At 35.6% G+C, this 27,418-nt stretch overlaps 1 protein-coding gene across 1 annotated transcript in view; it reads right to left on the bottom strand.

Moving 5' to 3' along the window:
• The window catches only part of LOC136872244 (glutamate receptor ionotropic, kainate glr-3-like), a 121,029-nt gene extending 100,198 nt beyond the window's left edge, over positions 1–20,831 (bottom strand). The window contains exon 1 of the mRNA XM_068227383.1: positions 20,664–20,831. Coding sequence (XP_068083484.1) covers positions 20,664–20,831 — 168 coding nt within the window. The remainder of the gene's footprint in view (positions 1–20,663) is intronic.
• Between the last annotated feature and the right edge of the window lie 6,587 nt (positions 20,832–27,418).

The following is a 27,418-nucleotide window of genomic DNA, read 5'->3' as shown; positions in this document are numbered from 1 at the left end:
GGCACGGAGATATTTTAAGAGAGTTACAGATAAATGTGTGTTTTGTGATCTTAAAATTGTTTGTTTATCCACAATGAGCAAGTATTCAAGTAATACTGCATCATATAAACTCATGGTGATCAGCATGCCAAAACACATGGGAATAGCACAGCGGGTTGCAAGTATTCAGTGTCTGAGTGCAATGTGCACTACTGGTGGAAACAGAAAACTGTACTTCAAGTGACCAACAAGTCTCGCAAAGCATTTTGCGGCCCAAAAAGTGGTAAGTTTCTGCAAATAGAGGAGGATCTACAGATATATGTGATTTTGTTACAAATTATGGATAGGCCATTTCTTACAAAATGCTATGTTGAAAAGGATGAGAAACACATGCGATCATTGTCTAACATTTTAAAGTTAGCCGAGGCAGAATGATTAATTTTATTAAAAGAAATGGATTTTCTCTTCAATGAAGAACAATATTATGCCAAAGAATGCCGAATCATTTCAACCAAAAAGCCATTGATTTTTGGTGCTTCATGATTGGGGAGCTGAAAGTGAAAAAATTACTGCTTTCCCAAATGGGAAATCAGAACAGCTTTGATATGCCACCTAGTCCAACAACAGATAAGAAAGGGCCATCAAGTGTTAACGTATGCACTATTGGAAGTTAGAAACAACGATGTACTGTAATGCTTGATGTAACAGTTGAAGACAGAAAGCTTGCACCTTATATTAATCTGAAACAAAAAACAATGCTGAAAGCAAAACTTTCATGAGAGATCCACATTTGTATCCAAAAAGAGTGGATGGACACGTCATTTGTACAAGATCAGATACAAACTGTTTGGGGAAATCAAGCGAGTTCTCTCTTTCGATGCTCAGCCCTCCTTGTGTTGGACATTGATTGTGGACAGCTGAAGGAAGGCACTAAGAAATCATTAGAAACCATGAAAACCAATTTAGCAGTGGTTCTTGGTGGACTGACATCAGCACTTCAGCTCTTGGATATACCGATAAATAAAACTTCAAGGACAATGTGCAGGAACTTTATCAGTGCTGAATGGTGAAAGAATGCACAAATTTTTTTCAACAGGCAAGATTCAGAAATCACAGGTGAAACTCATTTGCAACTGGAAACTGCTTCCTTGGGACATGACTTCTTCGAAGGTGATTGAAAAGAGCTTCAAGAAAACTCGAATCATACATAAGATGGGACTGAAGATGACTTCTTAGTGAGAGATGGGAGCAGTGATAGCAGTAGCAATTATTCCTGCAGTGCCAGTAGTGACATCAAAGGCAGCAGCCTATGAAATGTAAGACTACACTGTCTGACAAAAAAATTCAAACACCCAGAAGCGGAGGAGGAAACAAACTGAAACTTCATGTGTTGAGAGGGTATGTGATGTTATTTCAGTGATTACAAAATCGAGTCAACTTTACAAAGAACTTGGCAGGACGAGCCCACTTATCAGTATGACGTTCTACCCCCTCTGGCCTGGATGCATGCACTGATTCGGTTGGGAAGAGTGTAATAAAGCTGTTGTATTCCCTTCTGAGGCAAGCTAGTCAACAACTGTTTTACTAGTCATTGATATCCTGGATACTCGCACTGAGACAGAATTGACATCCGAGCTGGTCCCACATGTTCTGTCAGGGACAGATCTGAGGATCTTGCTGGCCATGGGAGTACCTCAACATCATGCACACAGTTCATAGAGACACACGCCATATGTGGACAAGCATTGTCCTGTTGAAAAATGGTACCACGATACACATGATTACAGAGTTTTCTGACATTCCCACGTAATCAATACTATATGTGTTATAAAATGTATTTATTTTCATCTAAATTTCAATACAAGTTTCAATTCATGGATCGTCCTCAGTTGCTTACACTAACAATTAAAATAGTGCATTCACATTCATTAGAAACCACTTTCTTTGAATTTGTCATATATATTACAGTCTTAAATCAAATAACCATCCATGTTTCATATCACTAGCATATTGCTAATAGTTGATTTAAAACACTTATCGAACTTGTAAAAATTCACTGCCTTAAAACCTGTAACCAGTTTGTCTAGTTTGTTACTCTAATGATTAAAAGAATACATTCACAATCATTAGAGACCATTTTCTTTGAATTGTTGTTATATATTACTGCTACAAACCTAACACCTGAAAGACCTAAAAAGAAAACAATTTTGCTGCTTTTACCTTCACAAATCCGGCTATATATCAGATCACCAACCCAACCTAGAAACAGGACATCAATATTTCATTCAAAACCCGTAATACTAACAGAAATATATTCCTTAACTCCCATACAGTAAATTCAACACATGACCGATACTCCAATTCAGGAATTTATTGACTCAGATGCACCCAATGTGAATTTTCTTATGTCGGACAAACTGGACACAGTTTTCATACAAGATATTTAGAGCATTACAACGCATCTAAGCACAACAAACACTCCGCTATGAGTATTCGTATGAAAGAAACGGGGCATAACTTCACTACCATAGACCAGGACCTTCATATCTTAAAGATCATTAATAAAGGTAGTCTAATGACTGAATTTGAAAATACCTAAATCTTTTTAGACCAACACTTCAATAAAAATAAAAATCTAAATGACATCGCAGAAACAAAGAGCCCGGTCACGGAACAAATTCCTAACTTATTGTCATCTCTTAACATAAACAGTAATAATTTGTTTTAAATCTTCAACTATAAATCCAATACTAATACCTATATATCAACAGCAGCCATTGCCCCCTCGCCCATCCACATCCCTTCCCCCAGTTGCACCAATAGCGATCTTAACGCCCCACCCAACCCACTCCTCCCAACACACTACCGCCCAACTATGACACACCCCTACAATACGAGAAGCAGAGATAAAGCGACTGTTCAGACCACCTCACACAAGCTACACAACCGGACTTCCTTCTAACGTCTAAAGTGTAAGTGTCAAGAATATTAAATCCACTAATAAACCATCCTAATATAGCACTCACATGCTTTTTTGTTTTATTCCACAGATTTCAACATGCTCACAAGATGCACACTTACATCCAGAATCCAGTTTAACTCCTCGTCAGGCTTACGCGGAATAACTTCAAAATCTTCACAACATAAACAACATACAGCTTGTTTATACAGAGATGAAATAATCTGTTATTTAATGAAACTCAATCAAGCTCTCTACCAGTATTCTTGCCATCCAACCAGCACTCCACTTTAATAGCGATTCTCATTCTTCAAGGAAGTGATGTTACTATAGAATATTTAAGTCATCCCAAAACCATATTAGCTAAATGTGTGTGATCTCCCACTAATGTAAAAAGAAATGTTTAAATATTATGATCCAACAGACTACAATTGCCATTCCAGCATTGACGTTATGTGTGTTAATATTTTGTATTATCCCCATACGACAAGGACATGAGTAGGACATCCCTTTGAAGCTTAATGACGGGATCAGCAAGTTCATTTCCAAATTGTACCATATGTTGCATATATTAGTGTAAGTTGTGGGAAAAAAAATAGTTTTTAAGAATAGTTCTAGTACAAGTTAATCTCCTAATAGACTGTAAAAATGTACAGATATTTTAAATCCCACTTGTATCATGCCATTCTTATTACCGGCTCATGAGAGTTGACAGTTAATATTATTTCCATTGGATGTGAACTTATGTTGGATGTCACATTTGAACTTTTAAACAAGAACAGCTTGTTCACTCCAATATGACCTAATGTTCTTGTACTCTAGTGCAAATTGTTATAAAAAATATTGTTTTAGAATAATCCCAGTAAGCATCCACTCAGAGCTCTGACTAGGAGTTAAAATTCATGACTGACGATGCCTGCAATGACAGGCAAAACGTGACCACACTTAAACTTAATATAATGATAACGTTATAGTCCTAAAGACTTCACTAGTATTGAATAGGTGGTTTCAATAAATTAATTGTTTAACATTTAATAACTAGATTTCAATATGGTCAAAATGAAAGTAATCACTTGTAACCATAAGTACGTCGGGATTATGTAATTGTGTTGCCTCAAAAAGGATTTTTATAAAAATGTTATCCTAAAATCTAGTAGCCAATTGTTTTATTTGTTTTTATTGTTCTATGTTAAAATCTCAGTAAAATAGGGCTTTATGAAATTAGTTGCACTAGTACCAGGAAAAGATATGGATTAAGGAATAAGGGCATGAGATTCAACAAAGGGGTGAACGGTTGTTATGGAGCAGGTACAGAGAGAGGTATACGCTGATCGAAATAATAGTTGATTTTTTTAAGGAAAAATTTATTCATTTTATTGAGAATGGCTTGCATTTTCCCTATTATATGATCGATCAAAAAAAAATTATTTTAATAAACGGATTCACTTTCTTCTTGAAGTTAATATCAAATTAATTGTAATGAATGTCTGTCATTCCAAAATAAATTTCATTTTTAAGTACAATTTCTTTCTTTAAAAATTCTTAAAGTTTATTCTCAAACTCGTTTGAATTATGTGAAAAGAGAAAATGATTGAATTTAAATTTTCCTTCACTTGAAAATATGGAAATTTTTCCTAGAGTCTTTTCTAAATATTTAACACTTAAAATTGTGATAGTCTCCTCTAGAGTCTCTTTAAATATTTCACAAAATATCACAAAATGATTCATCTTACAAAGTTTGGTCTTATAGTTTCTTTACGAACTGAAGTTTAAGTATTGTGATAATACTGCTAGAATATTATGATTTCCAGTAAGAGTCAATAAACTGTTTGTTGAACTGTTATCCAGAATCAATGATTCTAATATTCCACCAATGAAAAGTTAGTCTTGTGGAATTTTAGAGAGGGAAAAAAAAAAAAAAAAAAAAAGAGTCTGAAAAACACTTATATCACCTGTAATCTGGAATTCAGGACTGGATTGTGAAGATATGCAGTTCAGCAAACAGCATGTTTGGCAGCCGGTGTCATGATGTCATCACCCATGGTACCACGTTCAAGTCCCTCGTTGAGACAACGTCCCATGTCCCTCACTGAAACTATGTCTCCAATCCTGCATTGAAACCACATCTTCAATCCCACGTTGACAGGTAGACATGATTATAATAGGCACTCATCAGCTTTTAACACATTTTTGTTGGATTTTATAAAACACGAAAAAGTTCAACTGACTAGTAATGCAATTTATTAAAAATTCGTATCCAACTTATTCAATACATTAAAATGTTGTTAAGATGAAATTACAACATGTATACTTATTTTATCAGAACTAGTTTCGACGCTTTATATTGCGTCATCATCAGCTGATATGCATTGGAAATATTGGCAAACATATGTAAGTTTATCTACGTCACACAAATTATAAAAATCATAATGAAGATTTAAAACCTTGTTATAATAATACTATTTCTAAGTCCATATTGTCCAAGACTTGCAAGTATTAAACTTTGAATTGATAAAATCAGATGTAATTTGGTTTAAATAATCATAAGTTAAACAAAATACACTGAAAACACAATCTACATAAAAACATAAGCTCTGTTTGACACATTTAAAAAATGTTTTTGTAGAACCATATTAAAACTATTCAATAAAGTCTTCAGGCTGTTGTAATGTAGTGATCATAAAGAATCGGAATAAGGTTAAACAACAAACACTGAAGGCACAATCTTCTTAAAAACATTGTCTCTGTTTGACACTTTTTAAAAATGTTTGTAAAACCATATTGAAACTATTCCATAAAATCTTCAAATTGTTGTAATGTAGCGATCGTTAAGAGGCGGATTGAGAAGCCGGTGCTTAAGGAAGTTAACAATTATCTCATTCTCAGTTCAATGCGGACCTGAAATAATATGAAACTAGTAAACCATCGCATTTAACTGGTAAAGTGAAATTTTTTACGTCTTATAACATAAACATTTATGTGACTCACCTCATGAGATCATTGTCCTTGCAAAGCACCGAGTAGCTAAGCAAACCTTGTAGTGTTAGCAATCCAGTGTCCAAGGTTGGTTTGAGTCAAAGAGGGGAACTAGAGGAACTAGGGGAAGGAGGGAGGAGCAGCTGAGGGGCGGCAACCTGCTGGAGCTCCAGAGGGCGTGATCGTGGAAGGCTGTATGTAAAGCTACTGCCCATAATACGAAATACTGTCCTATTGTCCGGTATATATACATTTTTAAAAAACTCAATAAGAAAATCAAAGAGAATATTTGTTTTTTTTTGGAAATTTCATTTAAATTAAAATTTGGATTAAAATACTGATCTAAATGTATATAAAAGCTCTCCGTAACATCCAGCAAATTACCTTTCCCTAAGCTCTCCAAAATTTCAATGTCTTGTTCTATAGATATAAATTTATGTTTCAGGTCATGTACATGCTGGCCTACCGCTGAAAATCTGTTATATTTTATTTCATTGACATGTTCTGTGTATCTAATTTTGAAACTACGTCCTGTTTGGCCTAGATATGTGCAGTTACAGTCATTGCATTTAAATCTATACACTCCCGATTTGGTATATGCGTTCGATCTGTTAACCGAAGTTGCATTCTGCAAAACTACAGTATTATTATCAGTACGAAATGAAATTTTCATGTTATGCTTTTTGAAAATATTAGTAAATTTATAAATATCCTTGTTATAAGTAAAAGTTGCAAATGCCTCATGATTGGGTTTGTCCTTGACCAAAGTAGTATGCAAACAGAATCTAAACTTGTTAATAATACGTTCAATAAAGCAATCACTAAAACTATTAGCCTTAGCTATTGAACGTATTATATTAAGTTCTTTTTTCAAATTAGCTTTTGTCATAGGGATCTTAAAGGCCCGTTCTACTAAACTATTAAAGCAGAACCCGATCTGTTGATTTTTAGGTCGAGGAAATTAATTGATTTATTACTTTCTGACTCCAATGTAAACTTAATCTGTGGGTCAATATTATTAAGTAAATCAAGAGTAGCCCTTGTATCTCCTACACTTTCGTCCAAAATTACTAAAGTATCGTCTACAAATCCAGCCCAAAACAAAATATTATCAAAAACTTTGTCATTCTCCATCATGTATGTTTCCAAAGAATCCAAATAAATTTCGGCCAAGATTCCCGAGGCCGGAGATCCCATTGCCAAACCATCTTGTTTATAAATGACATTGTCAAAGATGAAGTAATTATTGTTTACAAGTAACTTAACCAATTTCATGAAATCTTGTATTTCAAGTTCACTTAGCTGACTGTAGGATCTTAGATTCTTAAGAACAACAGGAAGTAACTTATTAGTATTAACACTCGGAAACATGTTGACAACATCAAATGAATGTAAGGTATGGTGATCTTGTAATTTGAAATTGCTTAATTTATTAACCAGTTCTATGGAATTCTCTATGGATTTGTTTGCCGTAAATTTATAGTGTTTTCTAAGGAATTTCTGAATGAATTTAGCCAATTTATATAGAGGACTAGGTCTATAGTTTATAATAGGTCAAATGGGGACACCAGCCTTGTGAATCTTGGGGAGTGCTCTTGCTGTGGGAAGGCCCGGGTTCATATTTACTAGTTTTTGTCTCTCCTGTTCGGTGAAGATGAAGGACGTATTCTTTAATGTCTGCTTTAACTGGCATTGTAGCGCTTGCGTTGGGTCTTTCTTGATAATAAAACATTTTCATTATCGAAAAATTGTTTAGTCTTATAAATATACAGTAATCGCCTTTATGCATGACAATTGACACATTCCCTTTATCTGCTTTTGTGATAATAAGCTCCTCATCTTTAACCTTCTTTTTAAGTTCTATAATACCCTTTTTATTAATAATGGTGTCCTTGGAAACGGCGTCATTTTTATCACCAGTAGATAGACTATTATGCAACTTTCTTTTTAAATCTATTCTAACTTCTTCCTGTACCTCATGTGGTAGTTTACCAATCGCAACCTCCGCTTCCACCACAAGTTTTGTGATCTTTTTAGCTAGGTTGAAATTAGGCCAATTATGTTTCGGCCCTTTAGAAAGAATTTGGATTTCTCTTTCATTCAAACTGGTTTTGGAAAGGTTAATAACCAGTGTATGAAAACTCCTGAGTAAATCTTTATTATGATACTGTTTAGCTTCTACAACTGGTTTTTTTGAAAGCGATTCTTTCTTTAGTATTTCTAATTTTTTATCCAATATTTTCTGTTTAACAGGAAGAAGGTAATCTAATTTATTCTGAACTAAATCTTGAAAAATGTTCCATTGCGCTTTAGTAAGCAAGGTAGCGGTCTTGAGGTGAGTCTCGTATAACTGCTGATTCAAAAAAGTCATTTATAAACAAGATGGTTTGGCAATGGGATCTCCGGCCTTGGGAATCTTGGCTGAAATTTATTTGGATTCTTTGGAAACATACATGATGGAGAATGACAAAGTTTTTGATAATATTTTGTTTGGGCTAGATTTGTAGATGATACTTTAGTAATTTTGGACGAAAGTGTAGGAGATGCAAGGGCTACTCTTGATTTACTTAATAATATTGACCCACAGATTAAGTTTACGTTGGAGTCAGAAAGTAAAAAATCATTTAATTTCCTCGACCTAAAAATCAACAGATCGGGTTCTGCTTTAATAGTTTAGTAGAATGGGCCTTTAAGATCCCTATGACAAAAGCTAATTTGAAAAAAGAACTTAATATAATACGTTCAATAGCTAAGGCTAATAGTTTTAGTGATTGCTTTATTGAACGTATTATTAACAAGTTTAGATTCCGTTTGCATACTACTTTGGTCAAGGACAAACCCAATCATGAGGCATTTGCAACTTTTACTTATAACAAGGATATTTATAAATTTACTAATATTTTCAAAAAGCATAACATGAAAATTTCATTTCGTACTGATAATAATACTGTAGTTTTGCAGAATGCAACTTCGGTTAACAGATCGAACGCATATACCAAATCGGGAGTGTATAGATTTAAATGCAATGACTGTAACTGCACATATCTAGGCCAAACAGGGCGTAGTTTCAAAATTAGATACACAGAACATGTCAATGAAATAAAATATAACAGATTTTCAGCGGTAGGCCAGCATGTACATGACCAAAACATAAATTTATATCTATAGAACAAGACATTGAAATTTTGGAGAGCTTAGGGAAAGGTAATTTGCTGGATGTTACGGAGAGCTGTTATATACATTTAGATCAGTATTTTAATCCAAATTGTAATTTAAATTAAATTTCCAAAAAACCAAATATTCTCTTTGATTTTCTTATTTTTTAAAAATGTATATATACCGGACAATAGGACAGTATTTCGTATTATGGGCAATAGCTTTACATACAGCCTTCCACGATCACGCCCTCTGGAGCTCCAACAGGTTGCCGCCCCTCAGCTGCTCCTCCCTCCTTCCCCTAGTTCCTCTAGTTCCCCTCTTTGACTCAAACCAACCTTGGACACTGGATTGCTAACACTACAAGGTTTGCTTAGCTACTCGGTGCTTTGCAAGGACAATGATCTCATGAGGTGAGTCACATAAATGTTTATGTTATAAGACGTAAAAAATTTCACTTTACCAGTTAAATGCGATGGTTTACTAGTTTCATATTATTTCAGGTCTGCATTGAACTGGGAATGAGATAATTGTTAACTTCCTTAAGCACCGGCTTCTCAATCCGCTTCTTAAAGATCACTACATTACAACAATTTGAAGATTTTATGGAATAGTTTCAATATGGTTTTACAAACATTTTTAAAAAGTGTCAAACAGAGACAATGTTTTTAAGAAGATTGTGCCTTCAGTGTTTGTTGTTTAACCTTATTCCGATTCTTTATGATCACTACATTACAACAGCCTGAAGACTTTATTGAATAGTTTTAATACAGTTCTACAAAAACATTTTTTAAATGTGTCAAACAGAGCTTATGTTTTTATGTAGATTGTGTTTTCAGTGTATTTTGTTTAACTTATGATTATTTAAACCAAATTACATCTGATTTTATCAATTCAAAGTTTAATACTTGCAAGTCTTGGACAATATGGACTTGGAAAGAGTATTATTATAACATGGTTTTAAATCTTCATTATAATTTTTATAATTTGTGTGACGTAGATAAACTTACATATGTTTGCCAATATTTCCAATGCATATCAGCTGATGATGACGCAATATAAAGCGTCAAAACTAGTTCTGATAAAATAAATATACATGTTGTAATTTCATCTTAACAACATTTTAATGTATTGAATAAGGTGGATACGAATTTTTAATAAATTGTAATCTTGGTTCAATATGGATGAATAATGAAATTTGTTTACTTAAATTTGACTAGTAATGATTATTGAGTATCCTATCTAACCTAGTTCAGCATTATGAATCAGACGACGAACACAGTATTGTGTTAGGTGCACACGTACAAAGTCTGGCAGTAAATTGTAAATGATTATTGTTCTGAAAATCGTTGTTTATAAAAGCACAGTTTGATAATATTTACAAGTATTTTCACGCATAGATCACAGTCAATTCAAAATGATGAAATGTTATATCTCGCAAATGTTTACAAGTACTGTCAAACTGAGATCACAGTCTATTCAAAATGATGAAATGTTATATCTTGCGAATGTTTACAAGTTCTGATTGCGGTATAACATCACGCATTTGCGACGAAATATTACACATGTTGATAGTTCAAAATTGTCATTAGACATGTATTTTAAAGCACTATTATGAGATAGTCTGCTTTAGTAAATGAAATATTTTTCCACAAGAAAGTGTCCTCAACTCACACACGTTTATCAGTTGTAAATGTTTTAAGTTATTCCGTCTTGAAGAAATTTTATAAGTTTTAAATAGTCAATTAATCAATCAATCACTACTGATCTGCATTTAGGGCAGTCGCCCAGGTGGCAGATTCCCTATCTGTTGTTTTCCTAGCCTTTTCTTAAATGATCGCAAAGAAATTGGAAAATTATTGAACATTTCCCTCGGTAAGTTATCCCAATCCCTAACTCCCCTTTCTATAAACGAATATTTGCCCAAATTTGTCCTCTTGAATTCCAACTTTATCTTCATATTTTGATCTTTCCCACTTTTAAAGACACCACTCGTACTTATTCGTCTACTGATATCCTCCCACGACATCTCTCCTCTGACAGCTCAGAACATATCATTTAATCGAGCAGCTTGTCTCCTTTCTCCCAAATCTTTGCAGCCTAAACTTTGCAACATTTTTGTAACGCTACTCTTTTGTCGGAAATCACCCAGAACAAATCGAGCTGCTTTTCTTTGGATTTTTTCCAGTTCTTGAATCAGGTAATCCTGGTGAAGGTCCCATACACTGGAACCATACTCTAGTTGGGGTCTTACCAGAGACTTATATGCCCTCTCCTTTACATCCTTACTACAACCCCTAAACACCCTCATAACCATGTGCAGAGATCTGTACCCTTTATTTGCATTCATATTTATGTGATTACCCCAATGAAGGTCTTTCCTTATATTAACACCTAGATACTTAAAATGATCCCCAAAAGGAACTTTCACCCCATCAACGCAGTAATTAAAACTGAGAGGACTTTTCCTATTTGTGAAACTCACAACCTGACTTTTAACCCCGTTTATCAACATACCATTGCCTGCTGTCCATCTCACAACATTTTCGAGGTCACGTTGCAGTTGCTCACAATCTTGTAACTTATTTATCACTCTATAGAGAATAACATCATCCGCAAAAAGCCTTATCTCTGATTCCACTTCTTTACACATATCATTGATATATATATATAAGAAAACAAAAGGTCCAATAATACTGCCTTGAGGAATTCCCCTCTTAATTATTACAGGGTCAGATAAAGCTTCACCTACTCTAATTCTCTGAGTTCTATTTTCTAGAAATATAGCCACCCATTCAGTCACTCTTTTTTCTAGTCCAATTGCACTCATTTTTGCCAGTAGTCTTCCATGATCTACCCTATCACATGCCTTAAATAGGTCAATCGCAATACAGTCCATTTGGCCTCCTGAATCCAGGATATCTGCTATATTTTGCTGAAATCCTACAAGCTGAGCTTCAGTCGGATAACCTTTCCTAAATACAAACTGCCTTCTGTCAAACCCGTTATTAATTTTGCAAACATGTCTAATATAATCAGAAAGAATGCTTTCCCAAAGCTTACATACAATGCATGTCAAACTGACTGGCCTGTAATTTTCAGCTTTTCGTCTGTTACCCTTTCCTTTATACACAGGGGCTACTATAGCAACTCTCCATTCATTTGGTATAGCTCCTTCAACCAAACAATTCAAATAAGTATTTCAGATATGGCACTATATCCCAACCCATTGCCTTTAGTATATCCCACGAAACCTTATCAATTCCAGCTGCTTTTCTAGTTTTCAACTTTTGTATCTTACTGTAAATGTCACTGTTATCATAGGTAAATTTTAATACTTCTTTAGTATTACTCACATCCCCTATCTGGATATTATCCTTGTAACCAACAATCTTTACATACTGCTAACTAAATACTTCTGCCTTTTGAAGATCCTCGCATACACACTCCCCTTGTTCATTAATGATTCCTGGAATGTCCTTCTTTGAACCTGTTTCTGCCTTAAAAGTACCTATATATACTCTTCCATTTTTCATTAAAATTTGTATGACCACCAATTATGCTTGCCATCATGTTATCCTTAGCTGACTTCTTTGCTAGATTCAATTTCCTAGTAAGTTCCTTCAATTTTTCCTTACTTCCATAACCATTTCTAACTCTATTTCTTTCCAGTCTGCACCTCTTTCTTAGTCTCTTTACTTCTCTGTTATAATATAGTACCATTCCTTACCACATTTAAAGGAACAAACCTATTTTCATATTCCTCAACAATTGCTTTAAACCCATCCCAGAGTCTGTTTACATTTTTATTTACCATTTTCCAGCAGTCATAGTTACTTTTTTTAAACTCTCTCATGCCTGTTTTATCAGCCATATGGTACTGCCTAATAGTCCTAATTTTAATACCTTCCTTTGTTTCACATTTATTTTTAACTACGACAAAAACAACTTCGTGATCACTAATACCATCTATTACTTCAGTTTCTCTATAGAGCTCATCTGGTTTTATCAGCACCATGTCCAAAGTATTCTTCCCTCTAGTTGGTTCCATCACTTTTTGAATCAGGTGCCGTTCTCATATTAACTTATTTGCCATTTGTTGGTCATGCTTCCTGTCATTTTCATTACCTTCCCAATTGACATTTGGTAAATTGAGATCACCTGCTACTATCACATTCCTTTCCATACCATTTCCAACATAGCTGATTATCTTATCAAATAATTCTGAATCAGCGTCAGCACTACCCTTTCCCGGTCTGTACACTCAAGTTCATTCGAGTTGAAGTCCAAAATGTAAAGTAAATTACTATCAAAAAAACACATTAAAAATGGTGAGATTACCAAGTCATCATAGTAATAATTGAAAATTTCTAAGTCCAACACTGGTCACTGGACTACAAGTCCGAAGATTATTGAAGGAGAGTACCGCTATGTGATAACTAAGTTCAACTTTCGACGTGTATATTTGTATTCAACAGTGTGCTTACACGATTGCTGTGAGTTGAGAACTGTCTGACCAGGACAAATACCTGCTCTTTTATATCATGCAGCCTTGTTAACTTTCCTCCCTTTCTGATAAAATTGCATTTCTTTACTGTGGAATAACTTTTAACTCCGTGGGCCGATTTTAATGAAATTTACATATGGTGACGTTTAAATCATGGGCTACAAGATGGTGCAGGTCATTATTTGATATCTCTATGGGATAAAAAGTTAGTAGAAACACTTCTCGTATGTTCTAGAGCAATCACGCGTTGTTCATGTGATCATTATGTCAGCCTCCAACGTGGAAGCTCTGACGTAGATAGGTCGCCGTTTGCCTGCCTGAGCTGTGCCATTGCAGTTCATTGCATGTTGGGCTGTGTCGCTGCTGTTTATTGACATTACAAAATAATGTTCCAGGCCATTAATGGTTCCTTGTACAATATATATATCTTTTATTTTGGCTCTGCGAACTTAGTGTTGAAGATTGGTTTATCAGCTAGTTGTTGTACTCTTGATAGTGAGGCTAGGAGGAAACATCTTCAAATAGGTGGTCAGTTGAATAATGAATATAGCCTTAGTTTTGTGAAGCACTTCCTTGATTGATGATTGATTGATTGTAAATGTGTTTTGAGATATCTGAAAAGACAAAAAGAGATATTAGAAAGTGTTTTTTGTAATATGTGTAAATTTCGAAAAGGTATTAGTTACATAACTTACTTCCTCGTGTCCTCATGGGCAAATTCTCTGTGGCCTCATTCCTAGTGCACTGATTACCGTTCCTTGTTTGTGGCAAGCTATGGCTTAGCGTATAGGAGGGGTGGGTAAGAGGGGTAGTAGTGTGAGCGTGTAGTGGGGAGAGATGGCCTGTCTTGCAGGAGCTGAAGCGCGTGTTTACGGTGTTAATTGTTAATTTTATTCAAATAAAGGTTTTTATTTAAATAAAGAAAATGGTCTCTAATGATTGCGAATGTACTCTTTTAATCGTTAGTGTAACAAACTTATAGTACGTGAACATTTTCTTGATCCCAAGTTCCCATTCAGCACTATGGAGCTCAGAGATCAAGAAAAGGTTTGTGTATTGTACTAATGTTGTACTCTTCATAGTGAGGCTAGGAGGGAACATCTTCAAATAGGTGGTTAGTTGCATAATGGATATAGCCTTAGTCTTAAGATAGTGAATTTGTACAAGTTTGATAAGATTGTTTTAATTCAAATATTAGCAATATGCTATGAAACATGGGTGGTTATTAGATTTTAAGACTGTGATATATGACAAACTCAGAGAAAGTGATTTCTAATGATTGTGAATGCGAATTATTTTAATTGTTAGTATAAGCAACTGAGGATGATCCATGGATCGAAACTAGTATTGACATTTAGACGTAAATAAATAAATTTTACAACATACATATAGAAATGATTATGTGGGAACATCAGAAATCTCTGTAATTGTGAGTCGTAAACCATCAATACGAAAATATGAAACTAATGACCATGATACTGTCGCACGAGAAGTAACACATGAGGATGCAGGATGTCTGTGACATACCTTTGTGCATTCAGAGTTTCCTCAGTCACTACCAGCTGTGACCTGAAGTCATACCTGATGGCTCTGCACACCATGACATCAGGAGTGTGCCTCTCCAAAACATTGGAAGAATGGGACCTCTCCACAAGCTGCTGCCATATTCACAGACAATAGTCATCCAGGGTAGGACAGTACCACGATTCACTACTGAACACAATGCAACACCATTCATCAGCAGTCCATACTTCTTTGTCACGGCACAACTCCAAGTGAAGCCGTTTGTGTTGTGGTGTTAACGGCAGCCTACACATGGGATGGTAATTTCCTAGTCCAGCTGTTGCTAGTCTTTGACCAATGGTGTGGGATGACATAGAATGTTGTTCTCGAATGGCAGGTGCAGATATAAAATGTTTGCGATGTGCTTGGTGCACAATACCACAATCCTCCCTTGTGGTGGTCAGACGTTGTCAACCAGAACGTTGCGCCATTACCGCGTCCAGGTCGAGACGCACAAGATCCAGGCTAGCTAAAATATGATCACATTTCTCGCTGTTCACAGTTTACGGGCTATGGGTTCCACATTAGAGAAAAGATCACCGATTTATGCTAGTGGAAATACCTAACTTATGCAGAGAACGTCTCCTACCCGTATTCCTAGTTAGTTTCCACCTCCGGCTTATGAAATTACCAAATTGTTAGCACTTACATCTAAGCAACTATTCTAGAAGTCATTAAAGGATGGTTAACTTTTACTATGCGTCATTTATTATAAATCAAGAAAGGTCAGACGCAAAAGGTTGTCAAGATTTCCTCTTTGAAATGGTAAGTAATAAGCATTGATATATATCTTGTAATTCATCTTGAAATGTTAAGTTGGAGACATTGAATTGAAATAAAATATCAAATTAGGATAATTAAAAATGAAAACATTACATTAAAAGATATTAATTGAAAAATACTAGATTGAAAATATCTGATTGAAAAGAAAATAATTTAAGTTAGACAAAGACATTAGATGCATCTAATTAAATGAATGAAAATTACATTGAATCACAATATATACACTGTCATAGATTGAGAGTCTTTAAATGTTGGACGCAGTTTCCATACTTGGTAATGAATAAATTAAAATTGGAATCACATCTTTCATTATGTAAATTCTTGAAAAATTATTCTGAAAATTCTACTTGCTTTCATCTAATATTTGTTAATTCACTGCAATAAGTTAACTTTGCTTGACTCAAACTATTTGTGTCCAAATACACAACCAGATTGACATGAGAAAATATCTTCAGAAATATTTCAAACATTTAATATATATCACACTTTCCAAACATGTTCTCAGATTTCTTGACATTTCTTCTTGCAGAGACAAAGACAACCCCCTTTAAGTCAATATATTCTTTAAAATATCATGATCAAACATCATATCTAGAAATTATGCAAATTGTTCTCTTATTTGAGATCATTAATTAATTCAAGTGCATATCTATGTCATAACATTGTGCTATCAAGTTTATGTGACTTTCACTCAGTCAAATCATACCGTAATTGGATGGTCTACCTTGTGAGAAGACTTCACTTACTACCAATAACTCTTAGTTGTAAAGCTAAGTCACCAGTGATATCGGGTAATGCATTGGAATAAACTTCAAAGCTTCCCTAAAATGTGAGAAAATTCTTACGATTAGAAGAAATACATGGATGTAGGTTAATTTAAAATCATCTTCCTCATCAAGAATCATTTGGTGATCTACGATAAAAAATATCAACATATGGACGTCATTGAGATCGTATCCTGCTGTACCTATGGCTTATTCAAGGATCAACGGTCGACTGAAGACAAATTATATTCATTAACTACCTCAAAAATACATAACTTGAAATACTATCTTCCTTAAAACAAACTATGACCTTACTCACGAAGAACAATAATCATCACCAACATTAATCATCATAACCTCATATCATTATTCACATTTAAAACCATCACTTCACATTTCATATCAATATAGCACTTCACTTCACAGTAACTGCATTAACTCATTCCAACTCGACGTATTTCTAACTGTCATCATTGACCGTGTACCTGACTACTCTGTCATAGTCTCAATCTTTTAATAATTCCGTAAAATATTACCATATCCTTCTATTTAGTAAACATATCCTACATACGATCTCATTTTCACTATTATTTGATGTCATAAGTTCTCACATAAGTCTAATATTTATCACAACGTCGTATGAAATTCACCAAGAGATAAAAAGTTAACCTCCTCTCATATTACATTGACAGCATTATGAACGGATGCTTTATTATCACTGGTTGACCATATCCTACACATGGATTTGACATTTAGGTCCGATGAATACCTATCAACCTTTAACCTAACTATGGTATTCGTCTTCTCGCATATAATTATTTCACTGACATTTATTAGAATAGCACTTCGAAAAAAAAAATTTACTTGTAGTATTGACTTAAAGAAACTTATCTTTGCTCTGATTCCCCCGTAGTCATCTCATGTCCAGGTGGATGGACATACGGGCACAGCGCCTGGCATTTCCCTCATCTGTTTGGGAACATCTGGGACTGTCTCGGCTGGTTATCGGTCCTTATGGGCTGGAAACGTCATCCTGTGCCACCATCATCTAGGTAGCCTCGCCTTCATTTTCTTAATGCATGCTGCTGGTCTCTCGAGCAATCGGAACAAAACAAGACGTCAGTTTGGTTAATGTCGTCATCTTATGGATATGCTTTTCTACCATCTGAATATGAAAAATGAATATTGTTCTTAGAAAAGTTGATCTTGGAAGTATTCTAAAATTTGGAATATGTAAAAGTGAATATTCCAATCAAATTATGAAAATATATGTATATATTTATTCTTCTTCTCTCTCTCCTTGTCGATATTACACCTCTGTAGCCTCTCAGAATTGATGATATCGGCTAATACGTTGTCCTGGGTGTATATCGTGACGTAGCAATGTGGAAGTCTTTATATTTTAAAATACGATTTAATTTCGTGGCGTGAAATATTCTGTAGCCCTAATACTTCGTAAAACAGTTGTGAACAAAAGTTTCACTCTATCTTATGGCTAGTATTCTGGTGCAATGATGTTTTTCTTCCTCTTACGTATGACCGTGACATTCTCCTTCTATGTGAATCGAATGTTAAATTTTAATAATAACTCTTAACAATCTTCATACATTTTTCTTTACCACCGCCTTTTATGCTTTTTTTCTCGCTGAGCGCTTGACGAAAACATTACTCCTTCGGCTCATAGTAGTATTCTGATGCTTTAATATCGACGTTCTGATGACTTAAACTCCATTTTTGTTCCGATTGGATCTTGTTGGGAACAGTGAAATGGCACAACGTTGACGACGAGTATGTCTACCCTCACATTCCCAAGCAGTCCAACATGGAGCTAGTGTCACATCCGAATGCCCCGCAAATCTGGATATTACATGACTCAAGAAGCTGGCCAAATGGAGACCCAAAATGAGTCCACTTTCGAAATCTGTCAGATGCATCCATTACAGTGTTCATGTCCAATAATGGACCATTTATATTGGCATTATATCACTCAACATCTGACGCTGTTCATCCCCCCGCTATATACTCTACTAGGCCTGGTAACAACACCACTTGCCTACCGTCCAATGGTGTGTACATGTACGAAGTTACATTGACACCGGACAATTTCTTCTGGGTGCTTCAACTTTTTTGCCAGGCATTGTATTTTTTTTCCTTTTTTTGCCAGTATATCAATATTATTTATGTGATTGGTACTTTAGTTAATTCATATTTACTTTGCTTCAGGTCGTATTATCACCTTGTAACGGGAAGAATATTTTCCAGTGGCTGTAGTTCAAACACGTGTTCTGCCTGCCTGATTTATTGCCTACACTGTTCAACTCTTCAGAAGAAACCTTACACCATAATCTTCCCAAACAACGATAATTGCAAATGAGTTGAACCAATTTTTTGTACAGTATATTTGATGTACGAAGCATGTTTTTTAAAGTACTGTTTTTAAATATGGTGGCTGCAGTGCTTTGGTAGTCATTTGGCACATGCACGCTCAGTATGAACATCTGTAGGCTAGCCACAAACAACATTATGGAAGTATTCATCCGCATTTACATTTGTTTTTGGGTATTGAAAATGCCTCTGACAGTTAACGGTTCTATGGTTAGAAAATGGGTTACAGCAATTAAAGAAAGCTGACAAGAAGCATAGTGGACAACCATCTGACATTACTGAAGACTTAATGCAGAAAGTAGACATAAAAGTGCGAAAAAACTGATGCTTTACGATTTTGTCATTAAGTTATGAGTTGCTTGAAATTTCAAGGAGTGCTCATTATGAAATTATGGCAGGACTCTTAGATTATCAGAAGTTGTGCTCATGTTGGGTACCGAGTTTGCTAACAGAGGTTCAAAAAATCAAACACATTTTCCTTGAGCGGTACTGTAATGAAGATGATGCGTTCCTAAACTGAACTGTCCCCTGTGGCGAAACATGGATTGCTTATGTTATTATGAAATCAAAACAGCAAATGAAGCAATGCACTAAATAGGGGTCTAACCACCAAAATCTCTATTACGAGTTAAATGCAGAAAACGCCATTTTAGACTGGAGTTAGATCCCTTTTCTGCATAAGACAGAAGTTTTCCACCCCGTAGCACAGCAACAAGTTCAGAATTCTTCCACATGACTATGCCACTATGCAGGAACATCCATGTAGATCCTTATTCCAATGAAACCTCACTTTTGGTAAAAATGTTGGTTAGATCCCTTTTTGGCACATCGCTTCAATTCATGGAATGGAGACACTCAACATCACCCAAGAAAGTGAAGTACAGCCAAACAATTTCACCTAGCAAATTCATGTGCACTGTATTTTGTGATAGGCAGGGTGTGTTGCTTGTAGATTTTTGCACCGGGGTGACACAATAAATGCCGATATTTGTTGTTAGACATTTCGTATACTCCATTGTGCAATACAAAACAAACTGCGTGGCATGCTCACAAAAAGGATTCTTTTGTTCCATGACAATGAGTGACCTCACACTGCTAATCGAACCCGAGACCTCATCGCTTCATTTGGTTGGGAACAATATGATCATCCTCCATATAGTCCTGACCTAGTGCTAGTGAAAAAGCATTTAGGAGGTCAGTGCCACGATGATAATGATGACCTAAAAATGACTGTGCTGCAGTTGGCTGGCACATCAGGCAGCAGAATTCTATGAGGGTGGAATTCAGAAGCTGGTTTCATGATATGATAAGTGTTTTAATATTCTTGATAAGTAGTTCAAGGTATATGCTTACGTGTAATTTTTTTAAATGCATTACTTTTTCTCTATTAAAACAGTACTTACTCAAAAACATGCCTCGTACCTTTCAAATCTAAATACAATATTTTTGTATACCTGTATTCTGTAAATAATTTATGCACCCAAAATGTTTTCCTGAATTTTATGTCAAAAAAGTGCTTTAATTATGCAAGAAAATATGGTAGATGGAATTTTAATAGGTGAATTAGGCTATTAATTTCTGTATTACTCACCAGAACAGTAACAGCTTTCAGTTTATAGCCATAGAGATTTCTTCTTCTCTTGTATTTGAAAGATGAGGTGAGAAGTTCAAATTTAGTAAACACTGGCAAACTAGTTGTCCAATCTCCTAGAGGAATAGTAATAAGGGGCCCCTTATGTCCTGTCTTGTATACTTCCATAATCTGGAATAATAGTAAACTGATTGTTAAAGTATGGTATCCAATTAGTAAAGTTCACTCTATAATAGTCTTATAACCAAGGCAGAGCAGCTTGTGCCTGTTACCAGGATTAAGAAGCACAAATGGTGGAACGAAGCATATGATAGACTACTTGATCTGAGGAAGAAGGCGTGGCACATCTGGCAAACCAAAAAGGACGAGAGTGCCTGGCAAAACTTTGTGGAAACTAGGAAGATGGTGTCCAAGGGGATCAAGAAAGTTAAGAAGGAACATGGAGACCAACTACTCAGGAAGATAAATAATGATTTTGCTAAGAACAACATGAGAAACTATTATCGGATCTTCAGGGAGAAGCTAAACAGATATGACCTCCCAACTCTCCAATTTCAGGACAAAAAAGGGAACATGGCATATAGTAATAGAGGTAACTGTAAGATACTAGCAGAATATTTCAAGGAACTTCTGAATTGTGAAGAACCATGCCAAAAGATGGCGTTCGATGGCGGACCAAAGTAATCCCCCAACGCTGACTCTAAAACCCCATCTATAAGCGAGATCCAGACAATACTAACTCATATGGAAAATAACAAGGCATCGGGGGAAAATCAGATAACAGCTGAATTATTGAAGTATGCAAGCAAAAATGCTATTTTGTCTCACTCCAAAAAATTTTTAAAGAGATATGGAGGAATGAGGTTATTCCAGAAGAATGGAAAATGGCCCTGATACACCTTCTTCACAAAAAAGGTTCGAAATTGGATCCCAACAACTACAGAAGGATTTCACTGGTGGATGTGACATACAAGATATTGTCCAGAGCATTACTGCAAAGAGCTGAACCTCAGTTGGATCGCCAACTTGGGGAGTATCAAGCAGGGTTTAGGAAAGGAAGATCTTGCCCTGAACAGATCTTAAACTTCAGAAACATTTTAGCATACCAGAAGCAGAAGGCAAAACCATATATAGTGACTTTTGTAGACTTCCAAAAAGCTTACGATTCCATAGACAGAGAGTCGTTAAATATTTTGAGGAGTTTGGCTTGGACGGGAAAACTTTATACATCATCAAGGAGACGCTCATGAATACGTCCTCTAAAGTCAGATTCATGGGCGAACTATCAGAACCTTTTGAGGTCAGAACAGGGGTCCGGAAAGGGGATGGTCTCTCCCCTCTTTTGTTCAACTGTGCACTTGAAAAAGTTGTGAGGGAATGGAATGCAAGAATGAGCGGGGGAATGAGACTTGGAACAAAAAACAAAGGAATCACGATTAAGTGTTTGGCATTTGCTGACAACTTGGCGCTGCTTGCAGAAACGTGGGAGGAAGCAAAAGAACAAATTGCCAAATTACAAGAGCAGGCGGGGAAGACATGACATAAGATTTCTTTTGAAAAGATGAAGTGATGAATAATTGACACTCCTAAGAGAATTAAAGTAGGGGCTCAAAAAATAGAGGTGGTGAAGAGTTTCAAGTACCTAGGGGAATGGATTGAATGGAACAACCTTGAAGGAAAAGTATTGGAAGCGACAAGGAACAAAATGGAACTAGCTCTCCAGAAAACCAAAAACACATACAATAAGAAAGCCTTCTCTTGGAACACCAAAATAAGGCATTATAACACAGCAATTAAGCTGGAAGCACTCTATGCAGAAGAGACACTAGTCATGGGGAGGAAAGGGCAAATGTAGAAATTGGAAATCAAGGAGAGGAAAAGTTTGAGGAAGATCATGGGTCCCAAATTCCAATATAACAAATAAACTTTTTATAGAAACAAATCCCTCTACATAAAGTCGGAGAGACTCTCAGATACCATGAGGAAAAGGAGGATTGATTTCCATGGACACACATATTCCGAATGGATCCTGACATATTAACTAAACAGATCTTTGACTTCTTTACAAAATAAGGCTAAACCCAATTGGTTTAAGGAAGTTGAAAAGGATCTGAGAGATCTTAAGATTACCAAACTCATGTTAAAGAATGGCACAGCCAAAACAGTGACCCAAAGACAAAACTAAGAGGTTCCAAGTTAAGAACAACACCAGAAAACCGATTCAGATATCAGAGGAGGAAAGGAGGAGGCATCAGTAAGAATGAAGAACTATTGGGAGAATAAAAGAGCACAAGCATCCAAGAAGTGATTGATCTGACGTACCCCAAAGGTGGGTGATTCAAAATGAAGAAGAAGAAGAAGAAGAAGAAGAAGAAGAAGAAGAAGAAGAAGAAGGCATTAAATATTGTAGTAGTAAACAGAAACGTTTCTCCTTAAGATTTCTTATTGTCTGGAGCTCAGATCAAGTACTAGGTTCATGTCCTCATGGAGACTTGCTGAGAAATGTTCATCATTATAACATTTGAGTCACCATAACCAATACATTTAGAGAAAGAGATTTTCAGATCTTTTAGGTTCATGGATTAGCAGAAAATGAAACAACAGAAAATTGACACAATTGTGTTTTACAATGATACAGAAAATGGATAAACCACTGACACCCATTAATTTATTTAAGAGCTATGTTACACGAACTGTGGAAGTAAATCAAGAAAAACAGTGTATTTATAATCAAAACATATCATATTGTACGTACCCTTTACAGAACATTGATGTGATAGAGCTATTCATTACTGATAGAAAAATAATTCTCCATTTCTTCTTCAAATCTGACACTCTCAAAACATTCTTTCTCAAATTCTACCGAAATTAAAAAAGAAGCTAACAAAATAGCCCTAACTGCAATTACGAACACTCTACATATGTTTAGAATTTTTGCAATATAATCTCATGTTAGAGCAACCACCTAATTCAGGTCCTATATAATATCAAATATTTATCAATTTATACCTTATGTATCTCATATCTCATAATGGTTTGTGGTGTGGATTACTAAAGTCATGTCCTAGTTAATGAACCATGGGCCTAGTAATTGGTCCTGAGAGTCAGCATACTAGTTGCTATGGAATAGGAGTGGCCATCTCAGATATATTCGGAGTCATGGCCCTCTTTGTGCTCAGGCGGCTAGGACTATACAGTTTCTCCAGTGGCCCCTAATCAGTTAGAGGAGAGATTCTCACTGGGACTGTGTGTACGCAGGGTAGCATCCTGCTTCACAGAATTTTCATTGAGCATGCTCAGACCATTCCAAACGAGCCTTGGACCTATGAGAGTAATGGAGTCCTACTTCCATTTGACAGGTGAAGGTCTCCTTGGAAACAACTTGGAAAAAGAAGCACAATTTGATAAGGAGCTATTAATATCAGTGGGGCCTATGGAAGAAAGAAAGTAAAACTGGCTGACTTGTGAGTCAGCAAAGAGGATGCATCTGAACGTGTTAGGACTTAATGATATTTGGGTAAGGTAAGATAATGAGGAAGAGATTATAAAATGTTCTTAACAGATGTTAAAAAGGAAAGGGCTGAGTGTGGTGTAGGACTGTTAATCAGGAATCCTATTGCACGCAACACAGTTTCTGTTAGGCACGTAAATGAGCAAATGATGTGAGTAGATTTAGCTGTTGAAGGAATTAGGATGAGAATTGTCTCAGTCTATTCACCATGTGAGAGTGCAGATGAGGATGAAGTTAACAAGTATTATGAAGCACTGAGCGACGTTGTAGTCAGGGTCAAGAGCAAGGATAGGATAGTTCTAATGGGCGATTTTAATGCAAGAGCTGGAAATAGAACTGAGGATTTAAAAAGGTGATAGGTAAATACGGGGAAGATATAAAAGCTAATATGAATGGGAAGCATTTACTGGACTTCTGTGCTAGTATGGGTTTAGCGGTTAAAAATACATTCTTCAAGCATAAGGCTATTCAACACTACATGTGGGAGAGTAGGAGCACCAGATCCATAATAGACTATAACAAAACCGACTGAATTCAGGAAATCTGTTGGAAATATGCTGATATTCTGGGGATTATTTGATGATTGAGATCACTGTCTGATCTGTAAAGAACTATCTCTAGGCCTAAGATAGAGAAAGTGAAATCTGTCTGCAGACAACTAAGGGTAGAAAGTCTCCAGGATGAGGAAATTAGACAGAAGTACATGGATACGATTAGTGAAAAGTTTCAAACAGTAGACAAAAGTACGTTCAGAAGATGCTGGAGTAGAAACAGCAATGGAATGCAAGTATAAAGATGGGAAAAAGCAAACATTTTAGTGGAATGATGAAGTGAGGGCTGTTGTACAGGAACGGAAATCTTGATTATTTTTTTTAAAGTTATAAAACTTGTTAAGTCATAATTGGCATTCATTTCAACATATATTTGATGATAATTATAAATTAGCTATCAAGTGTATTGTAACTTTTATATACATTGAGAATGAAATGAAATTCTTTGGTTTTTGTGAGTGCAATATACCTCACCCACCCTATGATTGCCAGATATGTGTTATACTCCCTTGAAACGAGTAAGTTTTTTCTTTTTGTGGCTATTTTTGTAACCTGCTTGGGGTCAGATAATTCAGCCTTGACCAGATAAATTGATAATATATGACCTTCAGGACAGCTGAGTCTCAATTTCTAAAGTAGAAGAATTATGTTGATGGAAATTAATCAAATATCAGAAGACGAATACTAGCGCCACCTGTAATTAACTACGTGTGTAATTACCAACAATAATGTGAGTTATGGTAATTATGATGAAGTTATTTCTAATGGGAACATTTACAAGAAGATTTTGAAATAAATGTTGTAGAAATTTACTAATGCATTTGTGGAAATTACTTTAGAATTACGACTTGACAATTTAGTACAGTATTTCAATTGAATGCATACTTCTGCTTTCGGCCGAGCAGTGCCCTAGAAGATCATGTACAGTGCAGCCTTTCACTCTCACCCTGACTTTCTCCACGGACACAGGAACTACAACTTCGATACCCGACTGGAGCTACGCATATTCAGATGTAGATAGTTGTTTAGGGAGAAGCCATGCTTGCATAGATGAGTGATTCACCAGAAGCATTATCTGTTAAAACAACAGACATCAGATACTGCCAAATATTTTTAATAAAGCACGTGAAGAGGAACTACATCGAGAATTATTACTGGTTATTCTGTACAAGTTTCAGTGCATTTTATGAGTGATTGTTGCCATGTGAAAAGACTCACCATGAAGATGCAGTCTATCAGTGTGTGCAACCTGTTTATCATCATGTGCTGCTAAACTACGGGACCGCAGCTGGCAGCAGCGAGATGAGGAGGCATCCACCCTGAATACATCAGATGAGGGCGATACCCCATCATCCAAAATGAAACCATCAATCTAAACTAAACTAAGTTGGGCCGATGACCTTCGATGTTAGGCCCCTTTAAACAACAAGCAACAAACTAAGTCAACATTTCCATTATACTAGATATTTGTTCTGTGTATTTGTATTCTTACTTTCTTTTGGTGTGGTCTTGTAGAAAGTTATTCACTCTTATTTCTCATGAACAGTATTTCTTTTGATAAGCATCATTCTGTGTGCACTTCATGTTGAAATGTGATCTTCAGACATTGAATATTTTGACTTAGAATGATAGATTTTCTAACCATATGTTAAGTATCAGTGACAGTGATAGATCATCATGTGGTATTTTTATCATTGGTAAATCTTTAGAGAATATTAAGTCATCAGACAACTAACATTACTTTTACAAATTTTCTGTGGAAATGTTGTTTAGCTTCGAGTGATATTTCAGTAATTTTAAGGAACTTATTTGCCTTGTGGTGATAGAATTTAATGTCATCATAATGTTGAATCAGATGTCAGATAAGTGTACATTTCTGAGAATGTTATAGTTACTCTCTGTGACAGTTAAAAGTTAGTTTGGATCTTTGTTATTGAATTCAATGAAATAGGGTTTATTCTTATGCTGGCGATACTTCATATTTTAGAACACGTGTTTCATGATATGGTTTAATGGGTTATAGTAAAATGTATTTGAATCTTTATTGGATGAATAATTGTTCCAATTCATCATATGATACGAGTGTTGGAATCAGTCTTTGTGTAATAAATATCTAATAAATAATCACATAAATATGATTGTAAATAAAGGATACACATCTCTGCACATGGTTATGAGGGTATTTAGGGGTTGTAGTAAAGATGTAAAGGAGAGGGCATATAAGTCTCTGTTAAGACCCCAACTAGATTATGGTTCCAGTGTACGGGACCATCACCAGGATTACTTGATTCAAGAATTGGAAAAAATCCAAAGAAAAGCAGCTCAATTTGTTCAGGGTGATTTCCGACAAAAGAGTAGCATTACAAAAATGTTGCAAAGTTTGGGCTGGGAAGACTTGAGAGAAAGGAGACAAGTTGCTTGACTAAGTGGTATGTGATATAAATGTTGATTCCCATAGGGAACCTGAAATATTTGTCTCGAATGAATAAATTTATAGTACCAATGTAGTTGGTCCGTTATTGGACATTATAAATTTTCCAGCTAACTCATTCCTGGTTGCCAGTGTTTTGCCTCAGTGTGCTATGCTGGGCTCATCAGTTGGTAAATAGCACACCCACCAAGATGCATGGCTAGTGCATACCGTGGAGGCCACTGCATAGGCTATGTGGAGCCACTGGCAGTGCCAATGCACT

Source organism: Anabrus simplex, chromosome 4 (genome assembly GCF_040414725.1).
Source record: "Anabrus simplex isolate iqAnaSimp1 chromosome 4, ASM4041472v1, whole genome shotgun sequence".
NCBI lineage: Eukaryota > Metazoa > Arthropoda > Insecta > Orthoptera > Tettigoniidae > Anabrus > Anabrus simplex.
The sequence above is the reverse complement of the archived record's forward strand: the minus strand, read 5'-3'. Positions and strand labels throughout refer to the sequence as shown.